At 56.2% G+C, this 21,077-nt stretch overlaps 1 protein-coding gene across 5 annotated transcripts in view; it reads left to right on the forward strand.

The window, feature by feature from the left end:
- The first annotated feature begins 14,373 nt into the window (after positions 1–14,373).
- Positions 14,374–21,077, forward strand: part of PAFAH2 (platelet activating factor acetylhydrolase 2) — a 36,973-nt gene continuing 30,269 nt past the window's right edge. For 4 of the 5 annotated variants that reach the window (XR_011390832.1, XR_011390833.1, XR_011390834.1 and 1 more), the window contains exon 1: positions 14,374–14,528. Coding sequence is in view for 2 of the 5 variants with exons in the window: in XM_051856854.2 (XP_051712814.1) it covers positions 14,403–14,528 (126 nt within the window). In the remaining 3 variants the exon portion in view is untranslated. The remainder of the gene's footprint in view (positions 14,529–21,077) is intronic. The other variant, XM_002716106.5, reaches the window with a different exon arrangement.

The following is a 21,077-nucleotide window of genomic DNA, read 5'->3' on the forward strand; positions in this document are numbered from 1 at the left end:
GAGACCCCAAGGGAGGGCCATTTTGCTTGACTTTTCACTCTTTAGGCATTAGGACCCAGGCATGTTATGAGTCTGAGAACTAAGGTGCTAATTTGCAGAACACAGCTAAGATAGAAAAGATTTCTGACCAGAAGGGGGCGCCCCAAAGACGGCAGGTCATCCACTGCCTCGCACTTGCCAGTTTGGAGTCTCACCAGCACTTGCCGGGCTTCTGACCATCAGCAGGGACTCCTCGGACCCGGCTCTGTCACTGGTGCGCTCCTGGGATAACTGCTTTTTAATTAATTACTTACTCTGAAAGGCAGAGAGTGACACAGATCCTATGGCTGCAACAACCGGGGCCAGGCCAGATCAAAGCCAGGATCCAGGAACTCCATCCGGCTCTCCCACCTGGGTAGCAGGGGCCGAAGTGCTTGGGCCACCTGCTGCCTCCCAGGCCCATTACCAGGAAGCTGCATCGGAAGCGCAGGAGCCAGAATTTGAACTGCGCTCCAGTGTGGCATGTGGGCGTCCCAGGGGCTGGCTTAGCACTGCCCCTGCCTCTCACTATCTCCGAGCTCCTGGCCCAGCCTCTCCCTTCAGGCCTGTGTGTTCCCGGGGCAGAGGTCTGGGGAGCAGCCGAACTGGACAAGTGCAGTAGAGCAAATTCCAAGCTCTGGTCCTGGAGTCAGTCTGCTCCATCCTCCTGGATGCTTCACTGGAATTACTCTCAGAAGGTTCCAGAAGCCATGCCCAGCCTCCCTCAAGTTAGTTCCTGGACCCAGACCCTCCTGGAGTAGCCCATGCCCAGACACCTCCACTTCAGCCCTGGGCTCCAAGGGATTACTGAAGGGAGCCGGCCCAGCAGGTGTTTACCCAGCAGGCTGATGGGCAGTTGAGGGCCTCCAGGGTCCCTTCTGGGCAGAGAGAGATGAGGGCCCAGCAGGGGGCTGGGAGCCAGGGAAGAGGTCAGGCCGGCAGGAAGGGAAACAGGGCAGCGGCGGGCTCCCAGGAGGCTCTGAAGGGCTCAGACCCACTTCCTCTTGGCGTCTTGGCCTCAGAAAGGCTTCCCTTCATCTGTGATCATTGCTGCCGCTGGGCCCCTGAAGGCTGGCCTGGTTTGACTCTCACCACCACTTGTCTAACTGTGGATTCCGGAGGGGGGATGCAGAGCAGCAACCTCAACATTTGAAGTCTCCCCACTGGGGGACCCAGACCAGGACCTGTCTGACGTCAGAGCTGCTGTGCTGTGCCCTCCCCTGTGGAAGAAGACGCAGGTGGTTTGGGCACCTGCTACGTGCTCTGTGTCGGACGCTTTTGCCTGATTCTGACCCTGAAGATATCTTTACCCAGAACCACTTACGAAGCCATTAACATCAGAAGGGTGAGACAGTGTGAGGGGACGCCACCAGGTTCCTGGGAAAATGGAATTAAAAGGCAAAGTTTATTTTGGTGCAAAAACTTTTTTGAAATCCAGGGGTAATATTTTTCAGGAGATACATTGTCCATGAACTTTCTGGAGTCCCCTTGTCTGAAGGGACCTCAGAAAATTTTGTGCCAAAATAAAGTTACCTTTTAGTGGCATTTTCTGTGACGTTTGTGACGTCCCCTTGTACAGGCCATAGCTGGGGGAGGAAGCACTGAGTTGAATCCCAGGAGTGAGAAGGAGAGGAACTGTGTCCTCACTGGAGGTTATCAGGCCCTGTCAGACCCACCTCCGACACAGCCCTGAAGCCAGCCTCCTGCCCTCCTGCCCTGGCCCCACACTGGCCTAAGTCACTGTCACTTGTCACTTAGATCAGTGTTGGCCTGTAGTCTCCACTTTGTCCCAGTCTCAGTAAAACACCTGCTCATGGCAGCAGAGCATCCTGTAAACATACAAACCCTGCTCTCCTCCGCTTTGCCTCTGTATTAACCATGTCTTTCTTTCTTTGACTGAGAGAGACAGAGAGATCTTCCATCTGCTCGCCAAATGCCTGCAACAGCCAGGGCTGGGCCAGGCAGAAGCCAGGAGCTCAGAGCTCAATGCTGGTTTCCCACACGGGTGGCAGGGACTCCAGCGCTGGGCCATCGTCTGCGGCTCCGGTGCACATGAGCAGAAGCTTAATGGGAAGTGGAGGAGCTGGGACTCCGGCCAGGCGCTCTGACATGAGACACGGGGCGTCTTCACTGCTGAGCCAAACGCCCAGCCTCAACATGTCCTTTTATTTGCTGTACTTAGATCTTTGGATGCCTGGGCCTCACTGATCCTGACGGGACAGCCTTTCCCAGCCAGCCAGTTCTCGAGGGGAAAGCGCTCTCCTTGTGCCCAGCCCCGGTCCCAGCCCCCTCCGGAGGCTCTGAACAGCTCACTCACCAGTCCTCTCCTGGATCACCCCAGGGCCAGAGGCCAGATAACTGGGGATAGCCCCTCCACCCCAGAGCCTACCGCCATTCTCCAAGGTGGCCAGCCCTAAGCCTGCTTCCCCTGCTCGGCCCACCCTTTCCCGAGGAAGCCAGCTGAAGGCTCCTGTGCACCTGTTTCCCGGGCGCCAGCCGCCTCCTCTCTGCTTGATCTTCGAGTCCAGCACACTCTCTTTTCAATGGACTCATCTTCAGACCTGTCGGCCTCACCACACCTAGCAACGCAACCTGTATTTTAAGGCAAGCCCCAGTGGCTTCCATCACACCTAGGAGAGAGCCCAGCCTCCCTTCCACGGCCTAGCAGGCCCTCTGTGGTCTGGCCCTGGCCACCCTCCAGGACCTGGCCTCCCACTTGCTCCCCCCCCCATGGTGGTCAGCCCCCACCCCCACAAAGCTGCTTCTGCTCTGGGGCTGTTCCCCTCACTGTTCCCTTGCCGGGAGCTTTCTTGCCCCAGAGCCTGCCACGGAGCTTTGGCTCAGCAGCCATGGCGCCTGCTCAGAGGGGCCGCCCAAGGACATGGGCCATCGCGGGACAATGATCACTAACACCGCGTGGGTGTTTTCCGTATATCAGACACAGTTTTATATGCTTCCCGTGTGTTCATTTTTTTAAAAAAAGATTTATTTATTTTATTTGAAAGTCAGAGTTACGGAGAGGCAGAGAGAGAGGTCTTTGATTCTCTGGTTCCCAAATGGCCACAACAGCCGGAGCTGGGCTGATGCAAAGCCAGGAGCCAGGAGCTTCCTCCGGGTCTTCCACGTGGGTGCAGGGGCCCAAGCAGGTGGGCCATCTTCCACTGCTTTCCCAGGCCATAGCAGAGAGCTGGATCAGAAGCAGAGCAGCCGGGACTTGAACCGGCGCCCATACTGGATGCTGGCACTGCAGGCCAGGGTTTTAATCCACTGTGCCACAGCACCGGCCTCGTATGTTCACTTTTGAATCTCCACAACAACCATGTAGGGTGGGTATTGTTACTAATTCCATTTCCCAGGTGAAGAAACTGTCTCAGAGAAGTGATATGACCAAAGTCTCACAGCTCATGGGCAGGAGAACCAGGACTCACACTGGGCAGCCCCGGGGCCAGCACTGTGGCACAGTAGGCTGTTACAGCTGGCAATGCCTGCATCACATACGGGAGCATTGGTGCAAGTCCTGGCTGCTCCACTTCCAATCCAGCTCCCTGCTAATGAGCCTGGGAAACCAGCAGATGATGGCCCAAGGGCTTGGGCCCTGTCATTCACACGGGAGACCCAGATGGAGTTCCTGGATCCTGACTTTATCTTGGACTAGTCCCAGCTGTTGCAGGCATTTGGGGGAGTGAACCAGCAGATGGAAGACCTCTGTCTCTCTGTCTTTCCTTCTCTCCCTTTCAAATAAAGGAATCTTACGAAGAAATCAACCTGGCAGCCATTGTCAGAATCTGTGCACAGAGCCACTGCACCTTACTTTCTGGTGCAGACGAGATTCACAGTAAATATTAGCTATTGCTGGTATTGTTGTCGTTTCTACCCGAGCCTGAATTTCACTCCGCAGTTTCTTTCATTGAATTTGAGATCCGCTGGGCAAGTCATTCACTGTCCAGTTTGCCACAGTCCCTGCTGCTCCCTACTGTCTTGCACTGATTTACCCGACTTGCCTGGGCCCTGAAGACATTCGTGTTTGTGCATGAGGCTGCCGCTGACTCATTCATCACTCCTTCCACGCCCGCTCTGCCAGGCCCTGTGCCAGGCCTGCGGAGGGGAGTGAGGCCGCCCTGCCCTCCAGGCTCCCTGGCCACGCAGCGAGGCAGCTGTGCACGCATGCACCCTGCACCGCGGCTGTCACAGGGACATCGCTGAGGGCTAGGGGAGCATCCAGGGGCCAGGGAGGATCCCCCGAAGAAAGTCGCGTCTCTCAGGGGTTTGGGAGACCGGGCAGACAGGAACGTGCATGAGCAACCACAAGGAGCGGCCACATGCGAGTCCTGGGACCGGCTGGTCACGCCGGTGTGGCAGAGGCGTGAGTGGAGCTGGCAGTGGGGTGTTCTACCTCGAAGGGCTTCCGGTGACAACAGTGGCCTTTGCTGTAGGGGCTGCAAGCAGTCCTAGAAGGATTCTATCTGTTTATTTTGAAAGGCAGAACTATAGAGAGAGAGGGAGAGAGGTGAGAGAGGGAGGGAGAGAGGTCTTCTATCTGCTGGCTCACTCCCTAAATAGCTGGAATGGCCAGGGCTGGTTCAGGTGGAAGACAGAACTCCATCGAGGTTGGAGCATGTGGCAGGTGGCAGGGTCCAAGCACTTGGGCCATCTTCCACTGCTTTCCCAGGCACATCATCAAGGAGCTGGATCAGAAATGGAACAGCCAGCGCTCTGATGTGGGACGCCACTGTCGTAAGCTGCAATTTAACCTCCTGTGCCACAGCACGGGCCCCCAGCGGAAGTTTAAAGCAGGGGAGGGCACGGTGTTGTTGGTGAGGCTTCTGCCCCGCCCCACCCCGCCTCACCCCCATTTCCCCTAACCCGGCCTGCAGCGTGGTGCTCGCCGGGCCAGCTGGTGCTCTGCAGCTTAGCACGCATTTGCCCAGCGTGTGATGGGCTTGCCGATAACAAGGCTGGGAGCAGGAGACCGAGAGCGGGAAGTCAGGCCTGCCCTGGCCTCTGGGCGGCCCTGCACTGGCCCAGCCTCCAAGGATCATTTTTGATGAGAGGTTCTGGGAAGCAGAGGTTTGCTGAAGCCAAGGGAACTCCCACAGCCGGGAAGGGCAGAGCCGGCCACGCCCTCCCCCGCTTCCCCCTCCCTCTCTTTGCAGAAAGCACCTCCGGCCGGCCTGGCCTCCTTTTTCTGGGCTCCACTGGGGACTGACTGCCTTGGGGGCATCCCCCCAACTCAAGAGTTAGGCCTGACAGAGGGGGAGTGTGGGAGCGGCCTCGGAGCCGCCGCGGCCGGGCAGCAAGGCCAGGGAGCAGCTCAGTAGACCTGGTTTTTCGCCTGGCTTGGCCAGTGATTACCTGGAAGCCAGCTGGCCTCCGTGAGCCTCAGTTTCCTGCTACTGACCTCCCAACGCGGTTATGCCAGTTGAATCGGATCGCACGTGGCCAGCACCGGGCACACACGTGCGCCTTCCCGAGTTCGGAGGGAAGTGGACAGGGGCTGACCACGTGGATTCAGCACCTGTACCAGCAGAGGAGCGAGCACGCGGCAAAGGCGCGCAGGGGGCGGGGCAGGACTGGAGAGGGCCGTGTCTCCAGGCAGTTCGCTGTGTGCGGTACAGGTTGGAGCCAAGAACGAAGAGGCGAGACAAGACAGATCAGTGGAGTCGGCATGGGAGGGCCTGGAGGCCGGCTGACAGGCTTGGGCTCAAGCTCGCAGGCCCAAGGCATAGCAGTTACCCGGGGACCTGGGCAATTCATGCCTCGACTTCCTTGATGGTTGGAGGCTGTCCGTGGGGTGCGCGACAAGGCCCCTTTCCTGGTTCATAGACGGCGGAGAAGGGCTCTGGGTGCAGGGGTGCTTGGCAAACGCTGCAAGGGAACTCGAAGCAGGGCGTGGCGTAGGAGGCAAGTACCACACGCTACAGCTGTGACCTTTTCTGCCTGTTTTCTCATCTGAACAACAGCAAGACGACTTTCTCATCTGAAACTGGACAGCCTCTCGGGAGGGCTCCATGAGGACATGCAGCAAGGCTGGCCCAGAGTGGACCATCTGCAGACTGGCAGGTGAGGCTAGGCTCAGCTCCCAGGCCACGCCCTCTGAGAATCCTTCCTTGGCCTTCCTGTTGAGAGCAACTCGCTCCCTCCACTGTCCATCAAAGGGCCCTATTTCTTTCTTTTTTAAGGATTTATTTTATTTCTTTGAAAGACAGAGTTACAGAGAGGTAGAGCCAGAGAAAGAGAGAAAGGTCTTCCATCCGCTGGTTCACTGCCCAAATGATCACAATGGCCAGAGCTGAGCTGATCCGAAGCCAGGAGTCAGGAGCTTCTTCTGGGTCTCCCACGTGAGTGCAGGGGCCCAAGGACTTGGGGCATCCTCCACTGCCTTCCCAGGTCATAGCAGAGAGCTGGATCGGAAGTGGAACAGCTGGGACTAGAACCAGCGCCCATATGGGATGCCGGTGCTTCAGGCCAGGGTTTTAACCTGCTGTGCCACAGCGCTGGCCCTCAAAGTCTTTCTCTTAAAGAGGGTCCCTCCAAATGGTATAAGCTTCAAGCCCCACAAAACCTAGATGCACCTCTGTCCCATCAGGTTGGAGTAACCAGTGATACCTGGGCTGGACCGCTGAACCCTTACATCAGTTCTGTAATGTAAATACTGCAGTCATCCCAATATTTTAAAAAAAGATTGAGTGACTGACCTGAAAGGCAGGGTGACAGAGAGAGAGAGAGAGAATCTTCCATCTCCTGGTTCACTCCCAAATTGGTTGTGACAGCTGGGGCTGGGCCAGGCTGAAGCCAGGAATTCCATCCTCTGGGTGGCAGGGACCCAGGCACTTCACCATCATTGGCTGCTTCCTAGCGTGCATGTCAGCAGGAAGAGGATCGGAAGCGGAGCAGCCAGGACTCTAACCCGCTCTCTGCCGTGGGATGCGGACGTCCCATGCGGTGGCTTAACCAGCTGCGGCAGAGCACCCGTTCCTGTTACCCCATTTACAGGAGAACAGAGAGGACAGTGACTGCCCTAGATGTCACAGTCACTGCACGGTCCGTGAGAGGTCCCACTGGGAATGATGGTCTCCCGTGAGAGGTCCCACTGGGAATGATGGTCTCCCGGCTCCAGAGCCCGACCTTCGCTCCAGGGCTTTGAGGGGGAATGGTGACCCCAAGTTCCCAAGCACGTAACTGCCAGCCCTTCCCACACGCCCAGCCCTCAGCCCAGGGCACACGTGGACACACGCCCAGCTCTCAGTCCAGGACACACGTGGACACACGCCCAGCCCTCAGTCCAGGGCACATGTAGACACACACCCAGCCCTCAGCCCAGGGCACACGTGGACACATGCCCAGCTCTCAGCTTGGGGCATGCATGGACACACACCCAGCCCTCAGCGCATGGCACATGTGGACACACACCCAGCCCTCAGCTTGGGACACGCGTGGACACACGCCCAGCCCTCAGCCCAGGGCACATGTGGAAACACGCCCAGCCCTCAGATTGGGGCACACGTGGACACACGCCCAGCCCTCAGCCCAGGGCACACATGGACACACACCCAGCCCTCAGATTGCGGCACACGTGGACACACGCCCAGCCCTCAGCCCAGGGCACACGTGGACACACGCCCAGCCCTCAGCCCAGGGCACATGTGAACACACGCCCAGCCTGCAGCCCAGGGTACACGTGGACATATGCCCAGCCCTCAGCCCAGGGCATGCGTGGACACACGCGCCCAGCCCTCAGCCCAGGGCACACATGGACACACGCCCAGCCCTCAGCCCAGGGCATGGTGGACACACGCCCAGCCCTCAGCCCAGGGCACACGTGGACACACGCCCAGCTCTCAGCCCAGGGCATGCGTGGACACACACCCAGCCCTCAGCGCAGGACACACGTGGACACACGCCCAGCCTTCAGCCCAGGGCATGGTGGACACTCGATGGCAGTACGCGAGTGATGGGCAGCCCTGACCTCCAGATGTGGCCTGACACTTGGCTGGCTTTGGTGGCCTCAGGCTGAACGAAATCATTTCCCAGAATGGTGACAGAAGGCAAGGCCACTGTGTGAAAGGTCACAGCACACATAATCACGTCTGAACAGACAAAACCCCAGCCTGTCCCAGCTGCAGGAAGGCAGGTTCCCCTCCTGGCCCAGCCAACATGAGAAGCTGTGGGTTTTCCCTAACGACAACCTGGGCTTGGTCTAGACGGCCCTCCTTCTAGATGGCCGCCACGAAGACAGCGGTGGACTCACGCCCGCTTCCTCCCAGCACCCCCTGCAGAGCAGCGCCCCGCTGGCTACCCCTCCCCCAGCACGTAAGAAAAGTGCAGACTCCTCGGAGTTCCGCCCAACACCCTCCCCCTGAGGTGTCCCTGCAGGAAAGACGGCTCGTTAATTACAGGTGCGTTCCGGCACTCTGACTGGGATGACAGCGACACAGGCGTCACCTGTTGATGGATCATTTGGCATAAAACCTCACTGTCAAAAGTTAGAAAAGGTTGCTCCTCCCTACGCAGCTGATGATGACAGAAGGAAAACCGGCAGTTCCCTCTGGGGGAGAGGAGGTGGGGGCTGCCTGTACACAGAGGAGGCAGCGATCGGGGGGATGGGAAGCGTTCTGAACTTTGAGCTGGGTGGTGGTTACAACAAATGCTTTTTAAAAGCTAGGCTGTAGGGGCCTGTGTTGTGGTGTAGCAGGTAAGGCCACCGCCTACAATGCCGGCATCCCATATGGGTGCTGGTTCAAGTCCCGGCTGCTCCACTTCCTATCCAGTTCCGTGCTAATAGCCTGGGTGAAGCAGTAGAAGATGGCCTAAGTACTTGGGCTCCTGCCACCCACCTGGGAGACCCGGATGAAGCTCCTGGCTTCAGCCTGGCCCAGCCTTGGCTGTTGAGGCCCTTGGGGAGTGAACCAGTGGATGAAAGATCCCTCTATCTCTTCCTCTCTCTCTGTAACTCTTTCAAATAAATAATCTTTTTTTATTTTTTATTATTTTTTTGACAGGCAGAGTGGACAGTGAGAGAGAGAGACAGAGAGAAAGGTCTTCTTTTTTGCCGTTGGTTCACCCTCCAATGGCTGCCGCGGCTGGCGCACTGCGGCCAGCGCAACGCGCTGATCCGATGGCAGGAGCCAGGTACTTATCCTGGTCTCCCATGGGGTGCAGGGCCCAAGCACTTGGGCCATCCTGCACTGCACTCCCTGGCCACAGCAGAGAGCTGGCCTGGAAGAGGGGCAACCGGGACAGAATCCAGCGCCCCGACCGGGACTAGAACCCGGTGTGCCAGCGCCGCAAGGCGGAGGATTAGCCTAGTGAGCCGCGGCGCCGGTCTCAAATAAATAATCTTTAAAAAATAAACAACAAAGCCGGCGCCGCGGCTCACTAGGCTAATCCTCCACCTTGCGGCGCCGGCACACCGGGTTCTAGTCCCGGTTGGGGCGCCGGATTCTGTCCCGGTTGCCCCTCTTCCAGGCCAGCTCTCTGCTGTGGCCAGGGAGTGCAGTGGAGGATGGCCTGAGTACTTGGGCCCTGCACCCCATGGGAGACCAGGAAAAGCACCTGGCTCCTGGCTCCTGCCATCGGATCAGCGCGGTGCGCCGGCTGCAGCGGCGGCCATTGGAGGGTGAACCAACGGCAAAGGAAGACCTTTCTCTCTCTGTCTCTCTCTCTCACTGTCCACTCTGCCTGTCAAAAAAAAAAAAAAAAAAGTTTAAAAAAAAATAAACAACAAACAGGGCCGGCACCGTGGCTCACTAGGCTAATGCTCCACTTGTGGAGCACTCCGGGTTCTAGTCCCGGTTGGGGCACCAGATTCTGTCCCAGCTGCTGCTCTTTCAGTCCAGCTCTCTGCTGTGGCCTGGGAAGGCAGTGGAGGATGGCCCTGCACCTGCATGGGAGACCAGGAGGAAGCACCTGGCTCCTGGCTTCAAATCGGCGCAGCACACCAGTTGTGGCAGGTATTTGGGGGGTGAACCAACGGTAGGAAGACCTTTCTCTGTCTCTCTCTCTCACTGTCTAACTCTGCCTGTCAAAAATAAACAAACAAACAAAATCTAATCTGGATAGTTAAGATTAGTGTTCTTGATTATATACCTATTACACTTTGATTAAAAACCATTGTCGGCCGGCGCCGTGGCTCACTAGGCTAATCCTCTGCCTTGCGGCGCCGGCACACCGGGTTCTAGACCCGGTCGGGGCTCCAGATTCTGTCCCGGTTGCCCCTCTTCCAGGCCAGCTCTCTGCTGTGGCCATGGAGTGCAGTGGAGGATGGCCCAAGTGCTTGGGCCCTGCACCCATGGGAGACCAGGAGAAGCACCTGGCTCCTGCCATCGGATCAGCGCAGTGCGCCAGCCGCAGCGTGCTGGCCATGGTGGCCATTGGAGGGTGAGCCAACGGCAAAGGAAGACCTTTCTCTCTGTCTCTCTCTCTCACTGTCCACTCTGCCTGTCAAAAAAAAAACAAACAAACAAACAAAAAAAAACCATTGTCGACCAACTTTGGCAAGTAGAGGGAAGAACAAGAAACCCAAAGCCAGCCACCCAAATACCAGCTGGAAGTCATTTAACAAGTGACAGGCCACAGTTGGCATGGTAAACTTTGCTCTATTGGAGGACAAGAGCTATGATGAAAGGCTAGAAAATCAAGGATTTGCTGAAAACCTACATGTGTGGTTTATCCCAGAAAAGGTGAACTTCCTATTCCAGCTTCCTGCTAACGCACACCCTGGGAGGCAGCAGGTGATGGCTCAAGTGCTTGGGCCCCTGCCAGCCCCGTGAGAGACCAGGATGGAGTTCCTGGCTCCTGGCTTTGACCTGGCCAAGCCCTGGCTGTTGCAGGCATTTGGGGAGTAAACCAGCAGATGGAAGCTCTCTCTCTGTCTTTATCCCTATGCTTTTTCAAATAAACATTAAAATAAAAAAGGAAATGTAATTGAATTCAGCTACTTTATTTTGCTTGAGGAAAGAGTTTGGGCCCAAGGAAGACCCGGCTAATGGGGACAGAGGAGGAGAAGCAGGAGCAAGTGGGCCTTGTGGCACAGTCAGGCCTCCGCCTGCCATGCTGCTCCACTTGCAATCCAGCTTCCTGCTAACGCGCCTGGGAAGGTACTGGAACAGGGCCCAAGTACTTGGGTCCCTGCCACCCATGTGGCAGGTCCACTTAAGGCTCCTGGCTTCAGCCCGGCCCAGCCCTGGCTGTAGTATTTGGAAGATTCTCCTCCTCTCTTTATCTCTCCCCCTGACACACACACACACACACACACACACACACACTCAAAGGAATACATCTTTAAAAAAGAAAAAGAAGTAAACCAGGCTGTGACAGTCCCATCCCTGAGAAATCTTAAATCCCCCGTGTGGCATCATCTGAGAGTAGGAGACTGGAAGAAGCTGTCCCTGTCATGACCAGGGACTCTGGTGTGTCCTGTGTCTCAGGCTCAGCAAATGAGCTGAGGCGAGCCACTCTCTCATCTGTGGCCACCACCACCAACCACAGCTTTAACTAAATCGAGAGCTTTAATTACCACAGTGCGGTGCCAACGACCCTCTCTCCTGATGACTTTTTTTTTTTAAAGATTTATTTATTATTAGAAAGGCAGAGAGAGAGAGAGAGAGGCGGGGGGAGAGAGGGAAGGAGGGAGAGGTCTTCCATCTGCTGGTTTACTCCCTAAATGGCTGCAGTGGCCGGGGCTGGGCTGATCTGAAGTCAGAAGCCAGGAGCTTTTTCCCGGGTTTCCCACATGGGTGTAGGGGGCCTAAGCACTTGGCCCATCTTCCACTGTTCACCCAGGCCATTAGTAGGGAGCTGGATGGGAAGTGGAGCAGCCAGGACTTGAACCAGCGCCCATATGGGATGCTGGCGCTTCAGGTCAGGGCGTTAACCCGCTGCGCCACAGCGCTGGCCCCCTCCTGATGATTTCACCTTGGCTCCTGGAAGGCTGGTGGAGGCAAGAGTATGCCAGGGACACAGTTCAGCTCAAAGATGCCTACAGCAGGGACTCTGGACCCTGGAGACTTGGGAGAGTGTGGGGCAGGTGGGTGGAGAGAGCGCGTGTAGGACTCAGCACAGCACCCAAGTTCAAGGAGCTCCCAGTTGGTTGGGAAGTTAAGACCTCCACAGGGCAGTGGGGTTAAGCCTCCAAGTGAGAGGTACACACACACACACACACATCCCAGCAGAGGTCCTGGGGGCCTGCAGGGGTCAGGGAAGCCTCACGGGGAGCAGGGGATTAGGGGGCCTGCAAAGGAAGAAGGAGCAGGCAGCCCAGCAGGCGGGGCAGAGTACTGGTGGTACCAGGGTCTTGGCCAGGGAACAATGGGAACCTGCAGGAGAGGAGGTGAGTGCAGCGGGGCAGGCGAGTCGCGGAGTGCACGAGGGAAGGGGGCCACTTTGGGAGGACCTGAATGCCAGGCTGAGAAGTTGGGGCCTCACTCAGAAGGCTCCAGGGAGCTGTCGAAGGTTCTGATGTCAGGAGAGAAGAGAGCGAGTATTGTTGCTCCCCCTCTTCCTGGAGGAACGACACTAAACCCTGCCTAGGCTTCATATCCGAGTCACGGCACCATTATGTCGCTCCCCGTCTTCGTGGAGGAACGACACAGGACCCTGCGCTGTTCTTTTGTCTGCTCGGCCCTCCCCGGGTTTGCTGCTGGTTCTTCCCGGGTTGGCTACCGTCCCTTCCACCTCCGTGGAAGGGCGGTTCCCCCTGCCACTTTCCCCACTTCCGCGGGGGAGCGGCACACCGCCGGCCGGCTCTCTCGGGGGCTGCACAGGTGTTCCTTCAGATAGATGTTCCCCTTAGATGTTCCTGGTGCATGTTGTCTCTCTCCTCCTTTATAGTCCTCTTCCACCCATCCCAACTCTGCTACCCACACGCCGAGTACGCTGCTCTCCTCCAATCAGGAGCAGGTCCTGCTGCTTATTGGTTGAACTGGAGGCAGCTGTGTAGAGGCTGTTTCTCCCTTCTCAGCGCCATATTGTGGGAGAGCAGATGCATAGAATAAGTCTTAATTCCAGTAACTTAGTCTAGTCCGAGTTGCTCCCCACAGAGTATGAAGCCACAGCCAGACCAGGCTTATGCAGAAGAGAGAGCCTGGGAGGGGCGCACTCCCAGGGGAACACACAGCAGGGCGAGGTCCCCCTCCCTTACAGACGAGCGGTTTCTACAGTACAAAGTGGCGGGAAGGGGCTTGGGGTCTGAGCTAAACCCTGGCTGCCAAGACAGAGGGAGAACTTGGGCTCCTTCTAAAGGTCCTGCGAGATCAGTGTGAGCAGGCAGGGGTCTGGGCTGAGCTGCTGAGCTGGGGGCAGAGAGCCTGGGAGCAGTGGGGGGAGCCCAGGCTGACTGATGGCTGCACTCCTCAGATAGTGCTGTGTCCAGCAGTCCACGCAGGGCGGGGCTGGCCAAGGCAGGGTGTTAGCAGGGCAGAGGACTGGGGGCCTGCTTGCTCTATGTAGGTGAGAGGTCAGCCTGATCTAAGGCTTTTTGTCCTTGCTCCATTGAAACCCAAGTTAGAGGACTCGAAGACCTGACCGTGCCTGCGGCCCTGTTTTTCTCTCTCCATTCCATCTCCGCCCTCTGCACTCGCGCCGGCGCTGACATCAGCATACCTGGTCCGAGTGTCCTCAGCGCTAAGTCCTTTCCCTGGGGTCTCAGTCGTGACACCGCTCCCTCACAAGGCTGCCCCTCCCCCACGCAGGGCAGGTGCCCCTTTCCAGGCTGTGTTTCTCCTCCTGAGGCACACCTGCTGTGTCGTAATTACTCACTTGTCCGAATCCTGTGCTTGATTGAACCCTGCCGAGGCCACGGACGACCCCTTGATCACCGGTGTGCCCCACGAGCCAGCACAGGGGAGTCAAAGGGGTGAATGGAGGGGCCAGGGCGAGGGTGGAGTGCGTCCTCCCTCCTCTGCGCCAGAGTCGCTAAAGCACAATGGAAAATCACAGGTGTCAACAGACGCAGGTCAGTAGGGAACCTGCCCATCATTTGAATGGACTGTCTCAAGCTCTCAGAGGAAGCCCGGTGCGGGGGCGCGGGGGACACCAAGCAAGCTCGGACCCCCTCCCCACGCTGCGAGAATAAAGGGAAACTCCGGCTCTTTCCAGGCACGCCTGGGAACTATTCGAGGACCAGTGAGGCGGAGAGTTACCGACCGTCTCTCTTAGTGCCGCATGACTATAAGCAGTAACCCTCCGCTCGTGCCTACAACCGTGGCTTCGACTGCGGCCGCGGCTCAGACCACCAGGGGGAGGAATCGCATCGCATCCTACGCCTTAGGGCAGCCTCTTCCAACCACGGGGTCGCGTGGAACTCTGGGGACTGTAGTCCCAGGACCATACTGCGCGTCTCGCGCGGTGCACCTCGGGAGTTGTAGTTCCTGACATGGACGCGGGCAATGCTTTCAAGCGCCCACGTTGATCCTGAAAACTACAACTACCAAAGGGCCACGGGCTCCTGGGCGGTTTCTCCTTTCCGTCGAGTTAAACGACAGGGATTACTTCTGAGGGATCACCTTGACTGGGTAAGTGTGTTTGGAGAAAGCTGTTCTGAACTGAACTGTCTGCAGACTTTTTCCTGGGGCAGCCCGGTTTGGGGCTTCCTCGTCTGTCAACCACCTCAGGCACTGCGCACTGATCTTTCACCTTCGCCCTGTTTCCTATTCAGACACCCCCAGTGTCCAGCCACACCCTTCAGCCCCCTGCGGTCCAGTCGCTGGTTCCCTCCCCCGGCCCTGGAACCCTACCCTGAGCTCAATCTGCAGCCTCTCTCTGGGTCCTGGAGCCTGGGGGAGCCTCACCTCCCTGAAACCTGGGCTGGTGCTGTCCCCCTCCCCCCCAGATTTATTTATTTATTTTGTTTATTTGAAAGGCAAAGTTAGAGGGAGAGACGGAGAGAACTCATCCATCCGCTGGTTCACTTCCCAAATGGCCACAATGGTCAGGGCTGGACCAGGCTGAAGCCAGGAGCCCGGAACTGCTTCTGGGTCTCCTAGTGGGTGCAGGGGCCCAAACACTTGGGCCGTCCTCCGCTGTTTTCCCAGGCATAGCAGAGAGCTGGACTGCAAGTGGAGCAGGTGGGTCTCCAACCTGTGCCCACGTGGGATGCCAGAGACACAGGCAGAAGCTTAACCTGCTTACTCTTCTAGCAATTTATTTATTTATTTGAAAGGCAGAACAACAGAGAGAAAGAGGGAGAAACAGAGAAAGAGGTCTTCCACCCACTGGTTCACTCCCCTAATGGCTGCAACAGCGGGACGGACCAGGCTGAAGCCAGGTGCCAGGAACTGCACCCAGGTCTCCCACATCGGTAGCAGGGACCTAAGTTCTGCTGCCTCCCAGGAGCGTTAGCAGGGAACGGGATCGAAAGCCAGGAATTGGACCGGGCACTCTGATGACGGGATGCAGGTGGTGGCTTGACCCACTGAGCCACGAGGTCCCAAACCTGGGCTGCCTTATGGGCCTTCATACCTCGTGTGTGTCGCTGTTTCTCTCACTGTCCTTTTTTCCTTGCTGTTGGGAGAAGGGTCCCCATTCCTCCTTGCGGATCCTCAGAAGAGCCTTGGACTTGATGTCAGCCGGCACAGTTCTAGTCCGGCCCAGCCTCTCGCTCTCTGCGACCTTGGGGAAATCATACAGCCTGTTTGGGTCTTTGACTCTTCATGGATGAGAAGGAAATGACCATCAGTTTTAGGGCGAGGTTGTGTGGTGGAGCCAGTAAGTGAAGACGGGTGAAAGTGCTTTAAAACTGAGACCGTGCCAGGTGTTGTGGGCAGTGGGTTAAGCCACCCCCTGCAGCACCAGTATCCCACGTGGCTGCCGGTTCAAGTCCCGGCTGCTCCACTTCCGATCCAGCTCCCTGCTAGTGGCCTAGGAAAGCAGTGCAAGGAGGCCCGAGTCCTTGAGCCCCTGCTGCACTTTGGGGAGTGAACCAGCGGATAGAAGATCCCTTTACTTCTCTGTCTCTGTCTGTGTCTCTGCCTTTCAAATAAATCAGTAAAGCTTTTTTTTTTTTTAAAGATTTTATTTATTTGAGAGGTAGAGCTACAGACAGTGAGAAGGAGAGAGAGGGCCGGCGCCGCGGCTCACTAGGCTAATCCTCCGCCTAATGGTGCCGGCACACCAGGTTCTAGTCCCGGTCGGGGCGCCGGATTCTGTTCCGGTTGCCCCTCCTCCAGGCCAGCCCTCTGCTGTGGCCAGGGAGTGCAGTGGAGGATGGCCCAAGTGCTTGGGCCCTGCACCCCATGGGAGACCAGGAAAAGCACCTGGCTCCTGGCTCCTGCCATCGGATCAGCGCATTGTCTTCCATTCGCTGGTTCACTCCCCAAATGGCCACAACGGCCAGAGCTGCACCGATCTGAAGCCAGGAGCCAGGAGCTTCTCCCAGGTCTCCCATGTAGGTGCAGGGGCCCAAGCACTTGAGCCATCTTCTGCTGCTTTCCCAGGCCACAGCAGAGAGCTGGATCTGAAGAGGAGCAGCCGGGACACGAATTTGCTCCCATATGGGATGCCAGCGCCACAGGTGGAGACTTAACCTACTATGCCCCATAAAGAAATCTTTTTTAAAAAAATCTAAAACGATAAATGAAGCTGAGACCTCCACTGGCTACAGCGAGGACTTTTATTACCTCTCTTCCTGCCCTAGGACACGGCCTGCAGCGCCTGGCCTCTTTGGCCCGCTCATTGCCCAGGCTGTCGCTGAGCCCTGGTGTCTCCATGTTCTCTAGGAGCAGGATGGCATTTCCTCGCTTCCTGCAGATACCAAAGGTCAGAGCTGGCAGCTTTGAGTCCCCAGAGAGCCGGGGCCGTGCTGATCTTGGCCTCCGTCCTGGAATAGCCAGAGATGAAAAGTCCACACAAGTGGCAGGAAGGCCGGCCGTGCCCCCAGCACCAGCGCCAGGGCGGGACAAAGTCGCTGCAGTGGAAGCCCCTGCAGTCCCTCGGGCCTGTTCTGGGCCTGGGTCGTAGACTCTCTGGCTTGGGTGGGAGTGTGTCAGATCTGGGAAGAGAGACTCCATTTTGCCAAAGGGTTTAATCCAGGAAAAATGAAAGAGATTTTGGCTGGGTGTATTGAGACAGGCGTAGCATCATTCACCTGTCCCTATCATTTCCGGGGATGTACAGTGTCCCAGGCCTCGGGCAGTAACACTTTTCTTATTTAAGTTCCACTTGTAACATGTCCCCATTTTACCTACGAGGAACGTAGGCTCGAGGGGTCATCTAGTTAACGTAATTGTGGTTATAGCTACTCTCTGCATTTGTAGTGACTTGTGTACGTCAGGGGCTTTCATCCATTGCTCCAACCTTATCAACAAGTTCACGGGTGTTGGTTGTTTCTGTCGAGTGGATGAATTAGCAGAGGGGCAGAGTTTGAGAAACTTGCTTAAGATCACACACCTGGGGCTGGCGCTGTGGCACAGCGGGTAAAGCCACCGCCTGCAGTGCCCGCATCCCATATGGGTGCTGGTTTGAGTCCCAGCTGCTCCACTTCCGATCCAGCTCTCTGCTGTGGCCTGGGAAAGCAGTGGAAGATGGCCTGAGTCCTGGGGCCCCTGCACCCGCGTAGGAGACCTGGAAGAAGCTCCTGGCTTTGCACTGGCGCAGCATCTGGGGAGTGAACCGGCGAATGGAAGGCTGCTCTCTCTCTCTCTGCCTCTGCCTCTCTGTGACTGCCTTTCAAATAAATAAATAAATAAATCTTTAAAAAAAAAATCATACAACTAATAAGTGGCAGAATGAATAAAGTCATTGTAAGTTTTCTTTCTCCCACTAATAGCTTTATTTTTATTATTTGATTTATTTTGTTTACTTGAATGACAGAACAACACAGAAAAAAGAAGAAAGAGAGAGAAATGTCTCATCTGTTGGCCCACGGTTCAAACACCTACAATGGCTGAACCTGGGTGAGGCTGAAGCTGGGAGCTAAGAGTGCATGTGGGTCTCCCCTGTGGGTGTGGTGGGAACCCAGTTACATAGCCCTCACCATCGCTTCCTGCACTCACGTTAGCAGGAAGCTAGAGGCAGGAATTATTATTTTTTAATTTATTTTATTCATTTGAAAGGCAGAGAGAGAGAGAGAGAGAGAGAGAGACAAAGAGATCTTCCATCTGCTGCTTCACTACCCAGATGACCAGAATAGTTGGGGCTGGGCCAAACCAAAGCCAGGAGTCTGGAACTCCATCCAGGTCTCTCACATGGGTTTCAGGGACCCAAGTACTTGGGCCATCTTCAACTGCCTTCCCAGGCACATTAGCAGGGCGCTGGATTGGAAGTGGATCAGCTGGGACCAAACTGTTGCTTCAATATGGGATGCTGGTGTTTCAAGTATTGACTTATCCCGCTGTGCCACAATGTCAGCCCCTGAGCCAGGTATTGAACCCAGGCATTGTCATGTGGGACAGTGGTGTCCTAACCGCTAGGCCCTATACATCTGCCCCCTAGTCATTCTTTGAAACCTTCCCAGGTGTCTCTGATAAGCAGGGTGTGAGAACAGCTGGTCCAGATGGTAGAAAAGTCCTGTTCACATGGGTGTGTGTGAGTGCCATGAGCATTGCCCACGTGTGTGCCATGCTGCAGGCCACCACCCTCACGACAGTGATTCCACTTGGTGCAGTCCTCGTGGCCACCCAGAGGCTTGTTCCTACACTTAATGTAGTGGCCTCATATGGCTGATCTCAAGAATTAATTTATCCTAAGAATGCTATTTATCCTTCTACCTCTTCAGACATACTCCCGGGGGTAAAACTGTGTTTTATCCTCTTTGCAGGCCAACCCTCTATCCGTGTGTTTTCTTCACAGAGTAGGGGCTCAATCCGTGTCCCTTCGTTTGGCTTTGGCCTGGCCAACCCTAGCCACTGAGGACAGTTGAGGAGTGAACCAGCAGATGGAGGTTCTCACTATCTCTTTCTCTCTCTCTCTCTCTCTCTCTTCAGCCTTTCAAGTAAATACAAAATCTCATGGTCTCTGGGAATGGAGGCCCTAGAGTATACGCATACATTTTTAACAGGTTTCCCGACAATTATGAGGGTAGGTTCTGGAACTTCTGACCTAGAGTCTCCGGACCTCTGTTGCAGACACGTCTCTGACAACCGCTAGCATGGGCGCTAATCCAAGAGCTGCCCTGTGGCAGAGCCGAGGGACGTGAAGCGGGCCCAGGGTTGAGGAGGCGTGGCGGGGAGGCCCCGGGAAGGCGCCACAGAGGACTCGCTGACACTGGGGCTTGACGCATTGTGAGGCTGCTGGACAGGCACTGCCCTGGTTGTTTAGACAGGTGAGCAAGAGAAGGCAGCGGCGCCTGGACTGATGGCCTGGGCGAAGGCCCTGGCGTTTACTGGAGATCACTCCGGATGCTCTGGGTGGATTTCTGTCTGGCAAAATTTGCAAGTCAGATTGGATCTTGGCATCTGCCCATCCGCCTTGGGCGTGCATTGGTGTGAGCCTGGGGTACACGGATTTGTTTTCCTGTTACCTCACTGTGGCCTGCTGTCTTCTCTCGTTCCTTATTTCCAAACGTAACTTCATTGATGACACTGCCAGGAACTTGGCAGGACCACCAGAGCGTTCTGCTCCCCCTGCATGGCTGTTTACTTATCTGATGCCTGCCCCAAGCGTTAGTCTCTGTGCAGTGAGACAGAACTCTGCCGGGGCCTGCGTGCTGTGGCGTGGTAGGTTAAGCCTCTGTGGCAGTGGCATCCCGTACAGGTGCTGCTTCGAGTCCTGGCTGCTCCACTTCCTATCCAGCTCCCTGCTAATGTGCCCACGGAAAGCAGCCGATGATGGCCCAAGTCCTTGGGCCCCTGCACCCACATAGGAGACCTAGAAGAGGCTCTTGGCTCCTGGCTTCAGATCGGCCCAGCTCCAGCTGTTACGGCCATCTAGGGAATGAACCAGCGAATGGGAGACCACTCCCTTTGTCTCTCCCTCTCTCTGTAACTCTGACTTTCAAATAAATAAATAAAATCTAAAAAAAAAAAAACTTTCCCGTAAACTGCAGTCACCAAATCCTTCAGCTCGCCCCTCTCCCTTTCCTCTCCAGGTCCACTCAGTCGCAGATCCTATTGTTTCTGTTTTTCATTCAGTCAACAAGCGTTTCCTAAGGGCCAGCTACCACTGGACTAGGTGCTTTTCAAATTTTTTTAATTTAATTTTTTGAACGGGGGAGGCAGATGACAGATCTCCTGCCTGCAACAGCTGGCGCCAGACCTGGCCAAAGCCAGGTCTCCCACGTGGGTGGCAGGGACCCAACGGCTTGAACCGTCATCGCTGGAAGCTGGAGTCAGGAAGAGGGTAGGGACTCCAGGCGCTCTGCTGTGGGGTGTTGGCAGTTAGGGACCCCTCGACCGACCACTGTGCTCATGCCCACCTCTTTGAGTAACTTGAGTAACGCTTTCAATGCGCTATTTCAACCTCACAAGAATGCGCAGTGCTCAAGGTAGGAGAGCCAGGCTGCAGGACTGCTGGGCCCGCTAGTGTCTCTCCTGCCCACCCCCGCCGTCCCTGAGGGAGCGCCACCCTCTGAGTGCAGTCTCTGCCCTCTTTCCTCCCCTCGTGTCTGTCCCTGAGCCCTGGCCGTGGCTCGTGCAGGCCTTCTTAGTGCTGCCTTTGTTCACACCGTCTTCTGCTGGCCAAGCAGCATCTCCCGTCCGCAGCCCTCTGCTCCCGAGCCAGCGGGGCACTCTTCTCTGAACTCCTGCAGCTTATCCGACTATCTTTCATGATGGCTGGGACGTGCAGCTGCCCTGCTGTCATGTGGCTGGCGCGCGTCTTGTGACCCCAGCCGCAGGTCATCCTTGTGCAAGCCTTCAACAGCCGCAGGGAGGAAGAGGTCAGGGAGTGAGAGCAGCACTCTGGCCACCTTCACTGAACAATCCGCTGGCTGAGTTAGGAGCGTAACTTCTTTTGAAAAAGAATTGGGTTTATTTTCAAATTTGCTTCAGAGAAGTGAAATGAGGAAATTAAGCCTGTGGTGGAAAGAAAATAATTTTTTTTTAAGATTTATTTTATTTATTTGAAAGACAGAGTTACAGAGAGAGAGAGAGCGAGACAGAGAGAGAGGTCTTTGAAGCACTGGTTAA

The sequence above is a fragment of the Oryctolagus cuniculus genome, chromosome 7 (genome assembly GCF_964237555.1).
Source record: "Oryctolagus cuniculus chromosome 7, mOryCun1.1, whole genome shotgun sequence".
Taxonomy (NCBI): Eukaryota; Metazoa; Chordata; class Mammalia; order Lagomorpha; family Leporidae; genus Oryctolagus; species Oryctolagus cuniculus.